We start from the raw sequence: 21,545 nt of genomic DNA, 5'->3' as shown, positions 1-21,545 counted from the left end.
AACTTACATTATAATAATGATAACAAATATTTAGTTTTAGTTAATAATAATGATTATAATTACTATTATTATTATTATTATTTACGTTTGTTTAAAGTTTATAAATTATTATTATTACTATTAAAGTAAACTCAACTGGAATTAAAAAGTAAATAGTAATAATAATAATAATGATGATAATAATAATAATAATATTAACAATTATTATTAGATTGAATAAAATCACAGAATAATTTAAAATAATAATAATTTAGTTTTTGTTAATAATAATAATAATTATTACTATTATTATTATTATTATTATTTAATTTTAAGTAAAAAAATAAATTTCTTGTTTTTGGTGTGAAAAGTGAGGTGACCAGCTGATGTGCAGGTGTGCTTTAGCCTGGATTCCTCTTTAAATGCTTACTTTGTTATTGATGTCCCTGTTGGCGACAGCAGAATAGAGCGCGTGCAGCAGAGCGTCCACCAGACCGTCACAGTCACGCAGTCTCTGTCGAGCTTCAGCTCCGTCTGAACTCACGTTCCTGCAAACACACCAGCACAAAACAATCCATCATCAGAGCAACTAAATACAGCCTCACCCTCAGAACATGCTCAGGTCGCTTTGACCCAGAATACACACATTTCTTTAGAAATGCATTGAATTTAGTGAGGGAATGAAGCTTTGCAAATGCGTTCAGACTCTCGAAATATACATCATTTATTTTATTATTTACAATTATGTTTTAAGTGATCTAAGCATTAGTCATTTTTGGCCCGAGTATGTATGGAGCACCATTAGTGTCAAAAACTTTTACTTTTTATGAAATTATGTATGGAGTTATATTAGTGTCAAAAACGTTTGACTTTTTATGAAATTATGTATGGAGTTATATTAGTGTCAAAAACTTTGGTAACATCTTCCCAACATCTCACCTACTTTTGGGACTGAATTTTGAACATAAATATGTATGTCTATTGATAAACCAGCGCAACGTGAAAAATGTATCACTTTTTTCATCTAAAAGTGAAAGTTTATGCAAGTAAAATGAATTTATTAGTAATATTTATTATGTTTTTATGAACCTCAGGCATCCAGAAGTGTTCTTGAAGAGTGTGTTCCACTCCGGGGCTCCGGGTCGAGACGGGTGGTTCGGGTCTCCTCTCAAACCCGAGTGAGGGATAATGATCTCGTCGGTCAGCGTCTGCAGGCCGTGGTTGATGACCATCATCTTCAGAGGCTCATGGGACGAGAGATTCCACAGCGTTCCTGACAAACATCAGGAGACATCAGGAGAGGCAGGAAATCTAAAAATATTGCCTTGTCAACTACTTGAACTAAAATTTACGTTAATATTTATTTTTTTACATTTATTTCAAGTAGTGATGTTTAAAACGATTAATCGCGATTAATCGCATCCAAAATAATAATTTGCGCTTAGGTAATATATGTTTGTGTGCTATGTATATTTATCATGTATATATAAATACACACATATACATGTGCATATTTTAGAAATATAGGTTATGCTTATATATTAAATATATATATTTATAATATAAGCGAGATTAATATAAATACAGGCATGTACATACAAGTATATATTTTCAAAATATATACCATATGTGTGTGTATTTATATATACATAATCAATATACACAGAACACACATCTAATATGTTGACAAAAACATCAATTTTGGACAGCATTAATTGCGATTAATAATTTGACAACACTAATTTCAAGAAAAGAAATGTTTTTATGGCTTTATTTACAGTTTTAGTTAACTATAATAATCCTGCTTGGAATCATAAATGGAATGTTTTGTAACAATTTAAATGTCTTTACTGTTACTTTTAATCAATTTAATGCGTCCATAATGAAGTAGCAAATTTGGTTACACTTTATTGTCCTTGTTACAATGTTATTATATATGTAAGTACTGAGTAATATTAACTAACTAAATGTATTTACTATATAGTAAGGAGTTGGGGTTAGGGTTACTTAGATGTAATTATTACTATCGTCAAATGATTAATCGCGATTAATCGTATACAAAATAAAAGCCTTTGTTTGGATAATATATGTGTGTGTACAGTGTATATATTTACAATATTTACATGCATTTACATATCCATATTTATATTAATTTAATTGATATTATAGAAAAATATATTTAATATATAAATATAACCAATTTTTTTCAGAAATATATACTATATGTGTGTGTTTTTATATATTCGTAATACATATTCACTGCACACATACACATATCATACAAACATAAACCTTTATTTTGGATGCGATTAATCATGATTAATTGCGATTAATCGTTTGACAGCACTAATAATTATGCATAGTTCATTGTTATTATAATAACAAGTAAATGTGACATCTGTAACAAGGACACTATAAAACAAAGTTTTATTCGTGAGTTTTGTAACTTGAAAGCACGCACCTGTGACGAGTTCTCGAACTTCCACGTCGTCGGATCTCCTCAGGAGCCTCAGCAGCGCAGGAATGCCGTCCGCGTTCTTGATGGCCACCTTGTTGAAGTTGTCCCGGCCGAAGGAGATGTTCCTCAGCGCGCCGCAGGCCTTGCGATGGACCTCGGCTTTGGGATGATCCAGAAGCCCCACCAGGACGGGGATCCCTCGCAGCTGCCGGACGTCCTGCTTGACCGAGTCGTTCTCGTAGCACAGGTGCTGGAGATACGCAGCGGCGTTGGACTTCACCGGGTCCATGGGGTGGCTCAGCATGGAGATGACCTCCCGCAGGTTCGGGTCCCGCCAGCGTGGATCCTTGCGGATGGTGTCGAGGCTCACCATGCTGGCGCGTTTCTGCGGGACGAGCGTCTGTGCACGGTATAGGTCCTGGAAACAGAGTAAAATTATTTAAGATATAAAAGTATATACAAATATTAGTTTTTGCATAAAACAAGCATATATATTGGCCAATGGGACATATAAAATTAATCTTGTTTAGGCTTTGAATAAATATTATTTTTTTGCCCCATTGGTAGATATTTTTGCTTGTTTTAAGGAAAAACGTACTTTTTTTTTAAGAACAAGGCTTAATATCTTAAATCATTTTACTTGTCAAGTAGATGTATCTCAATTTAAGAATGTAAAGATATTTATACTAGAAAACAAGACAAAAAAATAAAATAAAATAATATAAAATAAAATAAAATAGAATAAAAAATCAAGGTTTTGATTTCCGGTCATCGCCCAGCTCTACCTGTAAATATGTGTGTGTGGTGAGGTCCAGCGCGGGCCTCATGTGATGGACTGTGTCTGGTTCTGGTTTGGAAACACCACGTGTGAAACCATCGCGGTGGAGCGGAAGAGTGAAGCAGTTCTCCGGAAAGAAGGTCCGGCCGGGAAAGAAGGGTAATCCGTGCAGCAGTGTGACGGCCTGAGCATTCAGTGTGCCGTACAGAGACGGCTGATCTGTGGGAATCTCATTGGGAGGGTCAGAGGTCACGCCGGGGTCAGGGTGAGGAGGTCGAATCGTGTGTGTATCGTCCTTCTCGCCGGAGGAATCAGGAGCTTGATCTGGACACTGAACATCCGGATACGGTATCTGGGATACTTCCAACTCTTCAGATGAAGCGTCCTACACAGAAAAATACAAAAATATATAAACTTGATTTGAGGAATCATTCCTGTCTGGATTTGACACTATCCTGCAAAACAAATATTTTTTTATCTCTTTTTTTTTTTTTTTTTACTATTTCCCCATTACAAATCAAGTGTTATTTTAGAATTGTCCAGATCATATTATTATTTTTTATTATATTTTAATCCATTTTTTTCATTTTTGTATAATTTATAATTTTGTTTATATTTTTATGTCTATATAATTTTATTAATTTATATTCAGTTTTAGTCTGTTTAGTGAATCTTAATGAACAAGCTAAATACAAATTTGATTTTTTTTTTTATCCATATTATTTTAGTATCATTGATATAATATAATTTTGGTTAATATTTTGAAAGATTTTACATATTATCTGCTTTCATGTTAATTTTATTTTAAGTTTTAGTAATTGTGTTGTGTGCTTTTGTCATTTTTCTCAGTTTTAGTTTTGTCTATATATTAAAATAAATTCAACTTTAGTCTTAATTATTTGAGCACATTAGAACTCAAGTCCTTGTTTAAGTTTAGGATTTTATTATTTGTTTTTATTTCTGTTAAAGTTTATTTAATATAAAGCAAAATTTGTATGGTTTTAGTTTTTAGCCAATGGGTCAAAATTATAGATTTCTCTTTTATGCCAGAAATCATGAGGATATTAAGTAAAGATCATGTTCATGAAGATATTTAGTAAATCTCCTACCGTAAAAATAAAAAACCCCCCCGTAATTTCTGATCAGTAATATGCATCGCTAAGAACTTCATCTGAACAACTTTAAAGATGATTTTCTCAATATTTAGATGTTTTTGTCTCCCTCAGATTCCAGATTTTCTAATAGTTGTATCTCAGACAGATATTGTCTTCTCCTCACACACCACACATCACTGGAGAGATCATTTATTCAGCTTCAGATGATGCATACATCTCAATTCAAGACAATGAACCCTTGTGACTGGCTTTGTGCTCCAGGGTCACAAATATCTAAAATTTCTTGAAGCAGGATTACTGTACAAGTAAAATATCTTAAGATATTTTGTCTTGTTTTCTATAAAAAAAAAAAAAAAAGTTGTTAGTTTTTCCTTAAAACAAGCAGAAATATCTGCCAATAGGGGAAGAAATATATATTTTTAGCCTTTGAATTAAGATTATTTTCTTTGCTTGTTTTAAGGAAAAACTAACAACATTTTTATAATTTCTTTCAGAAAACAAGACTTAATATCTCAAATCATTTTATTTGTACAGTAAATTAATCTCGATTCAAAAGTGTTTAGATATTTACTCTAGAAAACAAGACTAAAATACTAAGTAAGTTTTGCACCAAAATACTGACACAAGATTATTATTATTCTTTAATATTGGCTTCCTCTTTGAAATGCATGAAAATGCAAAGGTACAGGTAAAGATCTGTATTATTCACCTTCAGGAGGCTGGGCACGACCTGTTCATCAGGTTCGCTCTCAGGACTCTCAGTCTGCAGGACATCAGAGAAGAGCTCGTTAACATCAGAGTCTCATTAACCTCCTGCTTTAGGCTCCGAAACAATAGCTACTTTAAAATCAATAGGCATCAATTATAAGTGATTTGTTTATGAAAAGAACCTGTTAAAATAATAGTTTTTTGGCTGGCAAATTCAAGTCAAACTATGAATATTTAAATCCTTTTTCATTAATTACAAAATACACAAAATACACAAAATTTATTTTACAATTATTTTTAAGAGATGTAAACGTGTTTCATGTTCGTGTCATTTATGGAGTAGCATTAGTGCCAAAAATACTTTTTGTAAAATTATCTATGAAGTTAAATTAGTGTCAAAAAACTTTTATAAGATATATTTAGCCTTTTTACCCATTACAGCTTGAACAATTTATCTTTTTTTTATCTTAAAAATTAAAGTTTATGGAAAAACATAAATGTATATATATATATTTTTACTTTTCATAGTAATATTTATGTTGTTTTGTTAGAAATAAATATGCAGGTTTCATAAATCCTGATTGTTTTTGTGCAATCATGAGTTTAATTAAATTTAATTAATTCCAATAGGGTTAATACTGGTAATCCTCCGATTTTATAAGATTCATGGCAAGACATATATTCAAATTTCTCAGGAATATTTAAAATTGTGCTGCATAGTGTGTTTGTGTGTGTGTTTGTGTGTGTGCTTCATCTGTATTTTGACATTTCTAGGAATGTCTCAGTTTTTTAATAATCAAAAAGGGATAAATGCAGTACACAGATGGTGATATCATAGAAACATTCAAATGAAAAACATTTTCCAATATGGTTTTAATTGAGAACTACTGTATATTAAGCTGTGTCTGTTTATTAAAATAACAGTTCTTCAGGTTATTTGTAATAGAAAAAGTCAAAAATACTTATAAGGAACATTGTGTTTCCTCAGTTGGCATCCCTCTGCTTATATTAACAAGCATTTGCTAAATAACTGGCAATGCAATAAATAAATAAAATAGATTTAAAAAGTCATAGTTTGGCTTGAATCTGAGAAGAATGACATCATTATTTTATCAGGTTCTCTATATAAACTGATGATCAGAAATGCTGTTCTGCAGCGTTCCTACATGTGTTTCTGTCTGATTTGAGCGTTCGGGGCTGGACGTGTCTGAGGATGGGGTTTCTGCCGTCTCCTCCGTCTGCTCTTCGGTGTGTTGAGCTGAAGGATCCTCCAGATCCGGCTTCTGTTGGACCAAAGGGAAGAACACGAACAGGAGACGTTGAGATGAGACCACGCAGGTCAAGAACAACTTCACTGCTTCACGTTTCTCAAACATAAAAGAGCATTATGAGATGACGGAAAGCCCTTTGGTGTAAAAACACGCTTATGAAAAGCAAGCAGAACTTCCTCCAGAGCAGCGGTGAATTATACATGAGCGCAGCTTCATCAACACAACACACACTTCAAGAGACGACTTGCACACTTCAGGAAAAACATCTGCACTGCATCTGCTAACAAGAGCGAGAAATAACTCTAACTCTGAAGCTTTCTTTTTCCTGTATGAGCGGTGTATGCCTGTGAAAAACTGATAGTGTGTTGATACTGTTGCTATGCAGTTGCTAAGGTGTTCTGAGTGCTGAAAATGCTTACTAATGTATAACAGTGATGCTTGCCTTGGAAAATGTCACTAGAAATGTGGGAAATGGATCTTGATGAAACTTTATTTATTATTGTAACCGTAGTTCAATTATGTTTTGAAAACCGCAGTAAAGGGAATAATATTAGTAATAATAATAATCAATTTGGCTAAATAAAACATGGCTTATGCAACAACCCTGTAGAGAATACAAGTGTTGATGCTGTTGCTATTTGGCCCTTATGAAACAAACGATTTATTACTGTAACCATAGTTCAACTGTAGTACAGTATATGCAGTAAAACTGCAGTAACCACAGATTTTCCATGCGTAACATTATTTCAATTATAAAATTCGGAAATAATAATCATAAATTTGGCAAAAATAATCATAAACTTAGTCAAATAAAGCATGCACGTTTTCACTTATATAACACCATTGTTTTCACAAGGGACATATGAGCAAAAATACACGAGTAAGTACCAAACAAATCCAAATCTGACTAAAACACTGTAAATGACTATAAAATCTGTTTATGAAAAATATGCACGTAAGGAAAGTCTTTTCAGAGGTGGAGCAGGTGATGAAAGTTAAGCACATGTATAAAGACATGCACTGATGATGAATGAGTCGCAATAAGAGCATTAATTAAGGGTCGATTCATGTTTTTAGTCCCGAGTTCGCAGCTCACTATGCACCAGATGCTCTTACGCGGTTTGAAGCCCGTCTTACTCACTACGTCATGTGTCCCTTCCATCCATCATCCATCATCCAGCTCATGCACATCAGCTCAGTGTCAGAGAGTCGCTCAAGGGCAGCGGATCCGCTGTCACAAGCCCAAAGTAGGACACATGAACCAGCGCTGCATGCGAGTTTAAATCTCACTGTGACACGCGCAAGAACACAGAACCCCTGTGGTGAGCGCTCGCGCACGCATGCCGCATCAAACCTCTTTATTTACATCATGTGTGAATCTGCGAGCAAACAGATGCAGAGCAGACGAGGCAATGCCCACCATACACCCAGCCCTGGCATCCACTGCTGCTGCAGACGCACAAGGATCGCCGCGCTGCGGGAAAAGCGACGCACGCACTCACCTCGTTCACCTCCTCGGGCATCCTGGCGACGCTGAGCGGCGAGTGTGCGCGGTTTCTCCGGGTAAATACAGCTGTCTGTCTGCGGATCACACATGTGCCTCACGCGTCCACATGCACTCGATCATGCTCACACACACACACGCGCGCGCACACCCCCAGTCTCACACACACGCAGCGCAGCGGAGGAGATGCTGAATCAACAGCGCGATTCACACACACTCGAAGAGGAGAACCACATCCAGTTAGTGTTTGCCATTCATTAACTGAGATCATTAGCGCTCATTAAACAGCGTCAGAGAGATAAGAGCGCGCGCACACACACACACACACACACACACACACACACACACACTCAGGGGGAACTTCAGATTGTGAATCATTTGAGTCAGTTCGGGAGTTCAGAGCATGATTCATATGAGTCAGTTTGGGAGTTCAAAGCGGGTTTGCAAATCATTTGAGTCAGTTTGGAAGTTCGGAGCGGGTTCGCGAATCATTTGAGTCAGTTTGGGGATTGGGAGCGTGAATCATTTAAATCAGTTCTGGAGTACGGAGCGGGTTCGCGGATCATTTGAGTCAGTTTGGGGATTCGCGAATCATTTGAGTCAGTTTACAATTAATACAAATGTATGTTTCTCGAAATTGATTCTGAATAATTCAGATCACTTTCATTTATTTATTTCAAAATGTTTTGTGTTATGTTGTCCATCGTTGATAGTTTTCATACTTAAGCTGTGAAAGGAACATTTTTAAGGGCTCAACACAACAGCTTTTATGATGCAGAAGCCACTTTAGTTTTTGATTCTGAATATATTATTCAGGTGTTTTCTTATTTATTTCAGAAATCCTTGTGATTTACAATATTCAGTTTGTGCTGGTCTGCCTCAATCAAAATAGTGTATAAAAATTATTTTCTGTTTTACTTTGTGTTTGTATAGACCATAACGCATAAAAGCGCATTAATGGGAACATAAAGAAAGTTCTTTAAAAAAAGTAACTAAAAAGTTACTTTTAACAGTAATGCAGTACTTTTTGGTGTAAGTAATCAACAAAGTAATTAAGTTACTTTTTGAATTAAGTGACTAGTAACTTACTATTTCTTAGTAACTAGCACAACACTGGTGTTTTCATAACGTTCACCTTGGAGATTTTTTGAGACCTAAGGAGCCCAAATTCAGACCCAGAACAATAAAACCCACAGAAGACGTGGGAGTTCAAGGGAGGAATCTTTATATTACCAAACTGCAGGGAGAGGAAGAGTAGATATAAGTCATGATCTGCAAGATTAACCACAATCTGATGTGAGTCAGTTCAGGAGTCGAATCATTTGAGTCAGTTCGGGAGTTCGGAGCGGGTTCGCGAATCGAGTCAGTTCGGGAGTTCGGAGCGGGTTCGTGAATCGAGTCAGTTCGGGAGTTCGGAGCGAGTTCGCGAATCGAGTCAGTTCGGGAGTTCGGAGCGGGTTCGCGAATCATTTGAATCAGTTGGGGTTCGCGAATCATAGCTGTATATGGTGAACACAAACACTCCAACTACGCCACGATGGGAAAGAGCCCAGAGCACTTTGTGATGAATAATAAACAGGGAACAACTCTTTCTGAATTGTGATTAATAATGAATGTAAAACAACTTCCCCCAGATGATTTATTCGGCTCTTTCAGACGGAGAGGGTTGAAATCCAGCCGAATGGCACTGCGTTTCTAGCCTGACTACGTCAGACTTCCTACTTCCGCTCAATTTCATTTCGCTTCTGTACTCAGTCTGATACAGCGTCAGAGCTTTCTGTTTGCCACCGGTCTGGAAACAGCCGGGCCAATCAACGAACAGAGGGCGGGCTGAGAGCAGTGACGTAGATGCTAAGCACCGAGTTTTACATTGTAGGTTAGAGAAATCGAAAACCGTTTCGACCGCGGAAATGGGAAACGAGACACGGGATGCAATTTGCTCTGTAATGGAGAACATTCAACTCTTTTTCAAACTGAAGCCAGAACAAGAAGAGTGTTTAACAACAGGTTTACAGTGGAAGTTCAATCATAGATTTGAGTTCGATGCATGATGTCTGTGCTTCGATGCGGCTGTACAAGCACATAACATACGTCATAACTAAACGTATCTGATTGGATTACGGGTAACCAATGATTTTAAACTTCAGACAAGCGCCCCCTAGCGAGAGAGAAAACACTTCTCTATTATGCCATTCCAGACTCTGTCTACGAAGCAAAGTGAAGTAACGGAGTCTGGTATTACCAGGCTACTGCGTTTCAACAATAAAAGCCTCACACCTGTACACATCTTCATCAGACAGAATGAGAATCCATTAATGGAGAAAAAACATCCAGAGAAAGTCATGAGGATTAATGAAGCGCTGCAAAAATACGACAGGAGAAGAATGTACAAAGTGAAGACTTTCTTAGAAGACTAAAAAATATTTCCAAAGATAATACATCTTTACTGTAAAGTGTAAACACTTACAACATTCAGCATTTAGTAGGTTCAAGTTTATTGACAAAGACAACGCTTTAAATTGTACATTTAAGTAAAAAGTAGGACTCACCGTTAGCTTGGTGGAAAAGTCTGTAAAGATAAGAAGATATCTAGTAAATCTCCTACTGTAAATATATCAAAACTTCATGTTTGATTAGTAATATGCATTGCTAAGAACTTCATCTGAACAACTTTAAAGATGATTTTCTCAATATTTAGATTTTTTTGCTCCCTCAGATTCCAGATTTTCTAATAGTTGCATCTCAGACAAATATTGTCCTCCGAACAAACCACACATCACTGGAGAGATCATTTATTCAGCTTCAGATGAATTTCATAAAACTGACACTTAAGCCTGCTCCAGGGTCACATTTAGTGATTTAAATTATATTAAATTTACTAAGACAATACTTCAAATTTAACTGCGAAATAGTAAAAAATGTATCGCATATTTAGCAAACTTTAATACAAACAAATAGGCCTATTTTTTAATTGTTTTTAGCAAACAATGTGTGACTTTAGAAACTAAATCGTTAAATATGAAAATAAATATGTGTGTGTGTGTACAGTGTATATTTATTATGTATTTATAAATACACACACATGCATGTATATATTTAAGAAAAATATGTCACGTTTATATATTAAATACATTTTGTATTTTTGTATCATTACATTGTCCATTGACAATATTATCTTAAAAAAAAAAAAAATCAGACTGTCATTTGATGTACTCTTGGGGCCCCCTGGTGGACACAGGGTTCATCAGCAGCCACTAAGTTTGCTAATGTCTTGGGCAGGTGCACTACACTGCAAAAAATGATTCTAACACAAACACACACATTCTCTCTCTCTCTCTCTCTCTCTCTCTCTCTCTCACACACATACACACATACACACACACACACACTTCTTACTTAGGTTTACACTCAATTCAACAGTCACTAATCACACCTGGATGTTCAAGGCTGTATAAAATAATACATCTGTTTTAGGAGTAGAGTTATAATGCAGTTAAATTTTATAAAGTCACATTAAATTAATTGCTTTTATGGTTTCACCTGATCTGAAGTCACCTGAGGAGAATATTACAGATAATAATAAACCCTGTCTGTGTCTTCAGCATCTGCACTGTTCAGAGTAAAACAATTGAGAGAACACACCAAATGCATTTCTTAACAAATCTTTATGTAACAAGGAAACATACTTCAATGCATTATAATTATATATTATAAATATTTCAAACTTCAGATGCATGATCATGCAGGACATTTAGTGCAATTATTAAAAGCAACACAGCTGCTGTGCAAACAGAAGATCGTCTAAAGCATAGTTTGACTCGTGTAGAGAGAGCTCTTCTGAGTTTCGGAGCTGGAGCTCTGATTACAGACGACTGTAGGCTTCGCTCGGAGGACTGAACGTGAACCGCCGAGGGTTAAACTGACCCGGGCTTCTGATCTTGGGCGAGACGGTTAACCAGCTCAGTCTGCAGGACACGTGTGTGTTCGTCTGTGAGGGCGACGGCCAGCTGAAAGACCACACATTGTCATCATATACACAGGGCAGGTAACAGAAGCACTGCACTGCAACAAATACGTTCTGAAATGAACTTCTGTGTAATAAAATGTAATGACACGGGGGGAAAAGTATTGAATGTTTTGAAACCTCAGGGTTTTTTAACTTGTATTTTACGTAATTTCTGAATGTTATTAAATGTGACTTTCACTAATGGGACTTATTTGTGTTTTATTTCGTTTTTCCATCTCAGTGAGTTTTTTGACTTAAAACCTTTGGTGCAGGAGAACATTTCAGAAACAATTACAAAAAAGTGGAAAGGGACATTGAATTAAACATGAAGTTTTAAAGTTTTCATGTAAAACTCACAGATACTGTTTATTTTTTGGAAAAAATGACTGATATAATAAAGAATAAAGAATAAATCTAAGAGATAATTACATTTAGAATAATTTAGTAAAGTTTATCAATTTAATACAATTTATTATAAAAATTAAACAATTAAAATAAAAAGTACGATCGATGGAATACATTTTTGTGCAAACAGAAACTGTAACTATAATATTTATAATACAGAGTAAAAACATAATTTAATAATAGCATTAATTAATACATTTATAATAATTTAGTAATAATTTAATATAATTTATTTTAAGAATTAAATAATAAATGAAAAATATTACTGGTAGAATAAAACATAAATAATACATTTAAGAATAACATTAATTAATACATTTATAATAGTTTAATGAAATGTATCAAATTAATAATATTTATTCTAACAATTGAACAATAAATGAAAAAAATAATTGGTAGCATAAAGAAAAAGTAGTAAATTTAAGAATAACATGAATTAATAAATTTATAATAATTTTAAAAATTAATAAAATTTAATCCTATTTTTTTTTATATAAAAATAAATAAATGGTAAAATAAAGAATACATAAAAAATTACGTTAATTAATAAATGGATAATAATTTAATGACGTTTATGAATGTAATACTATTCATTTTAAGAATTAAATATAAATAGAAAATATGATTGGTAGATCAAATAAAAGATTTAAGAACAACACTGTTTAATAAATTCATAATAATTTAATAAAGTTAAATAATATAATGCTTTCTCAGTTCTAGAACCCGATCTGCAGACGATCTGAAGTTGAATCAGGGTTTTGTGGAGCACTACCTCTGTCTCTGTGACGGAGAATAGGACAAGATCTTGTTCTTCCAGCGGAGGATGCTGGGATACGCCAGCGGCTCGATCTCCACGTCACTCAGCGCTACGAGAACATCATCGTCCAGCTTGCTCGGTGAACCACTGCACACAACACCAGCAGAAGAATCAGAGCAGCTGAGAAGAGTGTGTGTGTGTGTGTGTGTGTGTGTGTGTGTCTCACCCTGATATAAACACACGAGCTCTGAGACTCACTCCCGGCGTGCTGTGTGTGGATTTAAACGAGGAGCTGGACGAGCTGTCCTCGTCTGCGGTGAAATACTCGTCTGAGCTGCCGCTGGAGCCGTCTTCATCCTCCAGCTTCTCAAAGTCCTGCAGCAGATCTCGCACCGGGAGCACGTCACCGGGATCAGGACGTTTCAGAGACTGACCTGCGGATGAAGGGTCCTCGGCGGCGCTCAGGTGCTCCTCCAGCATCTTCAGTCCGTCGCTGCTGCACAGATCCAGGAAGCAGCCGAGGAAAGCCCAATGTTCGGCCCACGGGAGTCCCATCTCATGAGCCAGCTCTCTGCACACACACATGCTAATGCTAATGCTCGGCCGAGGGATGTGGACATGTGATGCTGCCTCAGCCAATCAGATTCAAGCGTTCATGCTCACCGGCCGACTCTCTCAGCGCCGCGCTCCGAGTCCGTCTTCAGGATGTGACGGAAGTATTCGGACCGCTCTCGCTTCGGCGTCTTCCACAGCCGGTGAAACTCCTCGGCCTGCGGGAAAACACCATCTCCGTCAGATCTGTGTTTGAACGCTGCGCTTGTTTGACGTGTGTGCTATTCGTTTTCCTTTGCAAAGCAATTCTGGACCTAAAATGCATCATATAAAAATTTATTATTAATTTATATATAATTATGAGAATGATTATTGCTATTGCTACTAAAAATAAAAATATTATTGATTTCGAAATAGTTATTATTAAAATGATTATTGTTATATTTTGCGTGCTAACGGATTTTGTAATATAATAATTTTTAATAACAATAATGCATTTTTTTCTTTTAGACTTATTTATGCTTGATTTTTAATAAACACAATAATTTTACATCTACAAATATTAATTTTCATAATAATAAAATGTAAGTTATTGTAATGATGATTATTATACCTTTTGTTCTAACTGAATATAATAATTTTAAAAACAAAAATCACGTTTTAAAAAATTATACAAATAATAATTTGTTAAGCTTGTTAATAATGTTAATAATGTAATAATGTTATATCTAAAAATCCTTTTATTATTAATTCTACAAACAGGATAATAATAATAGATATAATAGTCATAATAAAAACAACAACAATAAAATAATAGTATAAAATAAAAATGATTATTCGTATAATATGTGTGCCAACAAAAATGGAAATTATTATATTTTAATAACAACCAATTATTTTTTCAATATAATGATGATTTTTTTTTTCTCTATCATGCTTGTTTGAAATAATTTTATAATTTTAAAATTGTTTAAATTGATCATTTTTACTCTAAAATTTTAACAACAGTAATTCAATTTATTTAAAATACAGCAACATTATACTTCAACATTTAAACAATACTTTAATATATATATATAAATAAATTTTAAACAATTACTGTAATTATTATAATTATCAACATAATTGTTTCTGTTGCTGTTACTGTACAAGTGAGATTCAAAGAGGTTTGAAGCACCTTTGATGAATTGAGAGGCCCAGCGAAAGCCTTGACGGTCATTATTGGGTTTTTGGGGCTGTCCATCACCCGGTCAGCCCTGTTTAACTGATGGCAGGACTCTGGTGAACCGAGACACCAGGGGGCGCCGATCACCGGAGGCAGGGTGTTGTCTTCAGCCCGCAGCAACGGCACGTAAAATCTGTCTGTGCCAAAAACACCAACAACACAGCGGTCAAACACATCCTACACTTCACCTCTGTATTTAATCCCATTTTATGAGTCCGGCGTCATATTCTTCATGTGATTAGTTTGAGCGGCGCCCTCTACTGTACAGACCTGACTTTACATTTCCTTCAGCCTGAGCCACATTCACTTCACTTTTAGTGTGAACAGGCTTTTACATTTCTAAAAGAAGAACTCTTTATATTAAAAACAAACAAGCAAGCAGATTTAAGTAGTTATGCAAAAGTAACGTAACGCATTACTTTACATAAAAAGTAACTGAGATAGTTTAGCGGGAAACGCAACACTGTAACACATTACTTCTAAAAGTAACTTTCCCCAACAGACCTTCCAAGTACTCCGTGATCTTCTGCTTCACCTCCTTGCTCTTGTTTCTGCGCTCACAGATCACCTGCAGAAAGAGCGCGAGCCGTTATTTGACGAATGAGAGTACGACCTGTTTGAGACGCTCAGGTTCTTACAGCGGACGCTTTCTGCTCGTATTTGTTCCTGCAGTGTTTGTCGATGCTCGGATGTGAACACAGAACATCCACCACCTCTGGACATCCAAACTTACAGGCGAAGTGCAGCGGCGTCTCGTTGCTCTGAGAACAAATAATAATGTTATCATTTGATTATTATAATATAAATAAAAACTATAAATGTTCATAATGTAATAATGAATCCTGATTACGCTTGTTATTAATATTAAAATGATCATTATTATACTTTGTTTGCCAATAGAAATTACAGCAATAATATGTTAATTATGACTGATATTAATTATTCTGAATAAAATTAACATTATAGTTTGCGTGCTGATAAAATTTGTAATGATAATAATTTTAATAGTAATTTATTTTAAAATATTACATTTGTAAATAAAGAAACAGTAATTAACTATTGTTATATTAAGTTACTAATACTAAAAATAATAATAATAAATGTAATATTAATTTATAAAATAGTTTTTATTAATATTATCATTATTATACTTTGTTCTCCAATTGAAATTATATCAATAATTTAATGTTAATTATCACTAATACCATTAATAATACAATTTTATATTAATTGTTCTGAATAAAATTACCAGTATACTTTGAGTGCCAATAGAAATTGTAACAATAGTAATTTTAATAGCAATAATTACATTTATTTTAATAATTACATTTGTAAATTACTGTTATTATATTAATAGTTACATATAAAATAATTGATTAATTAATATCACTAATACTAAAAAGAATAATAATAAGTGAAATATTAATTTAAAAAATTATTAAAATTATCATTATTATACTTTGCATGCTGATTAGAATTGCTAAGAGAAATTTTATATATTAAAAAATTTACAATTTTTACACACACAAAAAACTATATATTATTATATTTTATAATAATATTAATGTAATAAAAGTGATTATAACTAATTATTTTAGTTACTACCACTACTACTACTAGTAATAATTTAAATAGTTAGTAATTTTAAAATTGTTATTATTAAAATTATCATCATACTTTTTGTGGGAATATAAGTTGCAATTATAATAATTTTGATAGCAATCATTTAATTTATTAAAAAATATTACATAGTTTTTTAATTAAATACATTAATTTGTTATCATAATATTAATATAATAATACTAACACTATTAATTATCATCACTACTACTATTACTACAACTAATATTAATAATAATAATAAAAGTTGTATAATTGTTATCATCAGTATAATGTGTGCTAGCAGGAATAGCAGTTCTCAGTCTGACAGCAGTGAGTGAGTGTAACTAGCAGCGACTCACAGCTCTGTCCGGCGTGTTCAGGTACAGATCCACGATGTATGTGATGCGCTGCTGCAGCATGAGCTCGTTATCGTTCGGATACATGAGCCGCATGAACTCCACGTCCTCCAGCGTCTCCAGCAGCAGACGAGCGATGCCCGACTGGTTCTCTTTAGCGGCCACATGCAGGACGTTATACCTGCAGCCCTCCTGCACACAACACACAACACACACTCCGCTTCACACTTCAGACACACACTCCGCAACACATGGGTGATGAATATTACAAAACATTTCTGTTTCAAATTAATCCTGTTCTTTTGGATTCATCTGTGAATCCTGAAAAATGAAATGCATCAGTTTCCACAAAAATCTTGTGCAGCACAACCATTTCAAACATTGATAATAATCAGAAATACTACGACTAATAATAATATTTGATTATATGTTTTTATTAAAATTATCATTATACTCACTTTGCATGCCGATAGAAATCATAATTATACGAATTTGATTAAAATACAAAAAAATATTATATAATGTTAATGTAACACATAACTATTACTACTACTACTAAAAAAAATAATAAAATGTAATTAATTAATTAATTAAATTTATTAAAATTATCATTATTTTACTTTTCGTGGGATTTGAAATTATAATTATTTTTGACATTTTTTTGTAATTTATTAAATAAATACAAATATAATATTAATATAACAATAGTTATATATAATGTAAACTATTAGAATTAGAATTATTCTGAAGATCATGTGACACTGAAGACTGGAGGAATGATGCTGAAAATACAGCGGAGCATCACAGAAATAAATTACACTTTAACACAGATTCAGATAGAAGACAGCTGATTTAAATCATAATAATATTTCACTATTTTTAGTGTATTTTGATCAAACAAATGCAGCTGTGGTGAGCAGAAGAGACTTCTTTAAGCGCACCTGCAGGATAGTGGGATTGTCTCCGGATCCGATCAGATACCGTGGGTTTCCCCACACCAGCTCTCTGAACGCCTCCTCGTCTCCTCTCTCCACGGTTTTACGCAGTTTGGCCGTCAGGTCCTGGGTTCGAGGACTCTTAAACTCATTGGCCTTCTCCAGGTTCAAAGCGTCTGGACACAGAATTTCCTGAAGTTAAACCGAACTTTTATTTTGACGGGTTGCCATGAATACTTATTTCTGTGTGTGATATGAGTCTCAGAGCAGCTCTGGAGATGGTGTTCATGTATTTATGGAAAAATGGAAAGCAGAAAAGATAAATGAAGAAAAAAGAGGATCCAGAAGAGGTGAAAGAGAAGCGTGTATGTGAGCGCTGGACAAACCTGCGCTGGTTTTCTCTGGAGACGGTTTGAGCTGCGACACACAGCATCCTTTAGCAAAGTTCTCCGCGTCTTCTTTCCTGGCGAAGGCTTTAAATCGAGCTCCTTTCAGCTTCATCACGGCCTTCAGCACCTTCATCTTATCGACGTACACACGCAGCGATCCTGAAACGATCTCATGGTCATGAAGAAGCGCTCTCAGAAGCACCATGAAAACACATGCTTAACAGTAAACTGGATGCGTGCAGCTCTTAAAGTGACAGCAGCGTAATATTCCTATTATTTGCTTTTTTATTAATGATAGTTTAGTTATTTAATTAGTACCTTCTTCAGCCGCTGGGTCGTCTGGGTCGGGACACACGCCGTAATAAACACACGGACTCTCCGTCTGCGCCTCTGGGGTTTCAGCTTCACTGGTCACTTCCTCTCGGTTCTGCTCTCTGATTGGCTGCTGGAGCTCCTCCGCAGGAAGTGAGCTCCCAGAATGCACCGCGTCTTCCCCCAGAAGAGCTCGAGCTAGCTTCTTCTCAAAGACGCTTCTGGTGGTGGCTGTGATCGGGCCACATCTGAGTCCGGCGCCGGAGATCTCGTCTCTCAGCTGATCCGCGGTCAGCGTCTGCAGTCGCTTCAGAACCGCCTCCATAACACACTCCTGCTGACTACGAACACACACAACACACTCCTGCTGACCACGAACACACACAACACACTCCTGCTGACCACGAACACACACAACACACTCCTGCTGACCACGAACACACACAACACACTCCTGCTGACCACGAACACACACAACACACTCCTAGTGACCACGATCACACACAACACACTCCTGCTGACCACGAACACATTTTATATTTCTCCCAAAATATATTAGAAACAAATATGATGTGGTTTATTATTATTATTATTAAACAATTAATACAATTTTATATATATATAAATATATATATTTTTATTTTAAATATATATATTATTATTATTATTGTTAAACAATTAATACAATTATATATATATATATATATATATATATATATATATATTTTTTTTTTTTTTTTTTTTTTTAAATATATTTTATGTTTTGGCTTTCAGCTCTAATGAAGTTTGATTTGTATTGTAACTGACTGTAAATATATATATATATATATATATATATATATATATATATATATATATATATATATTAATAAATAATCACTAAATAAATTAATATTTACATAACACAATTAATTATAATTACATGTAAATACCTTTTATATTATATAATATTTTTATATAAACAATCAACATTTATTTTATGTATGTGTATATATATATATTTATTTATTTATTTTGGGAGGGGGGGTGTTTTGATCTGTTCAGTGAGTCCTATGATTCTATATTATTATAAATTATTATGAATTATTATTTAGAAAAAAATGAAAAATTAGTGATATAAACGGCACATGAACAATATCTCTCACATTATGAGTTTCTATTAATAATCGACTGAACTTCATTCTGTTCTAGTCACTGAACTATAAATGAAATAACAGTAATTTATACTAATTATGGTTTTGAAACATACTATAGTAGAGTGTATTACACTGTATATTTTATAGCATTTACAACACTGTGTTAATATACGCTACATCATACTTTATTATCACCAATAGTGAACTGATTAACTGTAATAAATACTGTAGTTTACTTTAGTTTATTACTACAGTAAACTCTAGTGTATTATAGTGTAGTATACCCTATAGTTGTAGAACACATAGTACAGTATTGGGAAGAGTATTTTGTTTATATTAAGCCACTATAGTTGTTATATAACCCCAGCAAATACAGAATTACAACTTAATGTATAATAATTCAAGAACTTTACTGTAGTATGGTACAGTATTTTTTCATGAGGCTGTCTGTGGCGAACATTTTAATAAAACAAACAGGCCTGAACTGGCTTTACAGCGCTGGATTTCAACTCAAGAATATGAAGTAAACTATAAACTATAAGATAAACTCTTACCAGTCTATTATTAGTCAATGACTGACAGTGAAGTCTGAACATTTACTGTAGAAACGCGTCACAGAACAGAACAAACACACGCAGACGATCACAAACCCTTCCGAGCCTCACATCAAACGATAATAAAAACATATCGATACTGAATAAATACAAATCAAATCGTTTTGTTGAATTCTCAAGGCTGAAGAGAAGCGTGACGCTGTTGACGGGAGGAGGACGTGTCGATCTCGAACGAGTCGGTTCAGTGAGTCGACTCTTTTAAGTGAACAATATGAGTCGGATGCCGCCTAAAGAGCCTTTTTCTAAAAGATGGCTCTCTACGTTTTTGTATTCTTTATTTTCTTAATACCAGACAAAATAATAGAAAGATGTGTAAGCCAATGCGCACGTCATGTAATATTTTGATACGAATATTTATTATGACTAGAAACACATCTATTTCTGTAACTCTAGCACTCTCTGTTCTAATTATATTCTTTAAAAAAAACTTGCCCTTTTTATTTGCACTCTATTCATTTAATAAATGCTTGTTTTCTTACAACAACAAAAAACTAACACTAGCTTCTCTATTATTTTTGTATTCTATATATTTCTGTTTTCTTTTTATTTATTATATATTTAACAAAAAAAGGCCTTGGACAGCTTGCTCTATTTTTTTCTATTTTATCCGTGTGGTATTTTGGAAAGGTTTATGGAGCCAGAAATATGACAAAATTATTTAATTTGAATTGTGTAAATCTGACTAATACTGTGGTTTATCCAATCGGATTATCATGAAGCATCGTTTAGTTTTGATTATTATGATTTTTTTATGGTTTATTTTAATTACTCTGAATAATTTCATTATATTTGCTCACGCATCCCAGACATAGGTCAAAGCATTAATAGATTTGTCTGAATTATAAAAGGCAGAAGTGTTACTAAATAAAGACTCGCTTAGGAGTCGAAAGAGCCGATTCTGAGCTGAGCCAAATGATCCGGATCACTGAAAAGAACCTGAATTTCCATCACTAACTGCGCATGCGCGGCGTGATCCTGCAGAGGGCGCCACTGCACACATGCCTGAACACAGAATAAATAATTATTACGTCTAGGCCTGAACACATCTGATTTTGGCATACTGCATGCATGCAATGACCATTTTTAATTATAAATAGTATCAAATTTAAATAAAAAATACATGATTGCACATTGATTGATATTTCCATGTGCTGCAAGTCAGATAAAAATCGATTTTTTTTTTCTTTTCAAGATTTACCATAACACCACATTTCCAAAACTCCCCTGGAACTAGTGTTCTTTTTTTCTTCTTTTTGCTATTTCTTATTATACAAACCTTGACTGAGACACTTTGCCATCAGTTTGACAATAACTATTTCATCACAATATAGTCTGTAAGTAAATCTTTCTCTTAATGTAGCTGTGCTCTGTCTCTCATACAGTATGTTGTGTCACACAGGCACTTATTTCAGTGATAAACCTGACAAATAGACGAAAAAAACA

General features: G+C 34.2%; 2 protein-coding genes across 4 annotated transcripts in view; both read right to left on the bottom strand.

Annotated features, from left to right (window-relative positions):
- The window catches only part of LOC127966543 (splicing regulator ARVCF-like), a 16,574-nt gene extending 8,256 nt beyond the window's left edge, over positions 1 to 8,318 (bottom strand). The window contains exons 1-7 of one of the 2 annotated variants that reach the window (XM_052567595.1): positions 7,812 to 8,318; positions 6,205 to 6,321; positions 5,040 to 5,093; positions 3,223 to 3,600; positions 2,441 to 2,855; positions 1,069 to 1,252; positions 410 to 527 (exon numbers count right to left, since the gene is read on the bottom strand). In XM_052567595.1, coding sequence (XP_052423555.1) covers positions 410 to 527; positions 1,069 to 1,252; positions 2,441 to 2,855; positions 3,223 to 3,600; positions 5,040 to 5,093; positions 6,205 to 6,321; positions 7,812 to 7,832 — 1,287 coding nt within the window. In that variant the 5' untranslated portion in view covers positions 7,833 to 8,318. The remainder of the gene's footprint in view (positions 1 to 409; positions 528 to 1,068; positions 1,253 to 2,440; positions 2,856 to 3,222; positions 3,601 to 5,039; positions 5,094 to 6,204; positions 6,322 to 7,811) is intronic. The other variant, XM_052567596.1, reaches the window with a different exon arrangement.
- A 5,322-nt stretch (positions 8,319 to 13,640) lies between these two features.
- LOC127966544 (ankyrin repeat and LEM domain-containing protein 2) lies at positions 13,641 to 20,277 on the bottom strand. Of its 2 annotated transcripts, none has more exons than XM_052567597.1 (9): positions 20,043 to 20,277; positions 18,359 to 18,689; positions 18,038 to 18,199; positions 17,658 to 17,827; positions 16,720 to 16,908; positions 15,397 to 15,519; positions 15,263 to 15,326; positions 14,711 to 14,895; positions 13,641 to 13,751 (listed from the first exon to the last, which is right to left on the bottom strand). In XM_052567597.1, exons 1-9 carry the CDS (start codon positions 20,082 to 20,084, stop codon positions 13,641 to 13,643), a joined length of 1,377 nt encoding a protein of 458 aa, XP_052423557.1. In that variant the 5' UTR covers positions 20,085 to 20,277. The 2 variants fall into 2 exon arrangements, with proteins under 2 accessions (XP_052423557.1, XP_052423558.1); XM_052567598.1 differs by having other exon boundaries at positions 13,702 to 13,847.
- Positions 20,278 to 21,545: the final 1,268 nt, after the last annotated feature.

The sequence above is a fragment of the Carassius gibelio genome, chromosome B10 (genome assembly GCF_023724105.1).
Source record: "Carassius gibelio isolate Cgi1373 ecotype wild population from Czech Republic chromosome B10, carGib1.2-hapl.c, whole genome shotgun sequence".
Classification (NCBI taxonomy): Eukaryota; Metazoa; Chordata; class Actinopteri; order Cypriniformes; family Cyprinidae; genus Carassius; species Carassius gibelio.
This window is presented reverse-complemented; position numbering and strand designations above follow the sequence as displayed.

What these genes read in the sequence shown, in the direction of transcription:
- LOC127966544 (XM_052567597.1), bottom strand. Translation starts at nt 20,084, where the DNA reads ATGTTCAGACTTCACTGTCAGTCATTGACTAATAATAGACTG. An exon ending in GATCACGGAGTACTTGGAAG is followed by an intron (nt 14,896 to 15,262) that starts GTCTGTTGGGGA and finishes TTTTTGGCACAG; the next exon opens with ACAGATTTTACGTGCCGTTG. An exon ending in GGCCTCTCAATTCATCAAAG is followed by an intron (nt 13,752 to 14,710) that starts GTGCTTCAAACC and finishes GTTTTCCCGCAG; the next exon opens with GCCGAGGAGTTTCACCGGCT.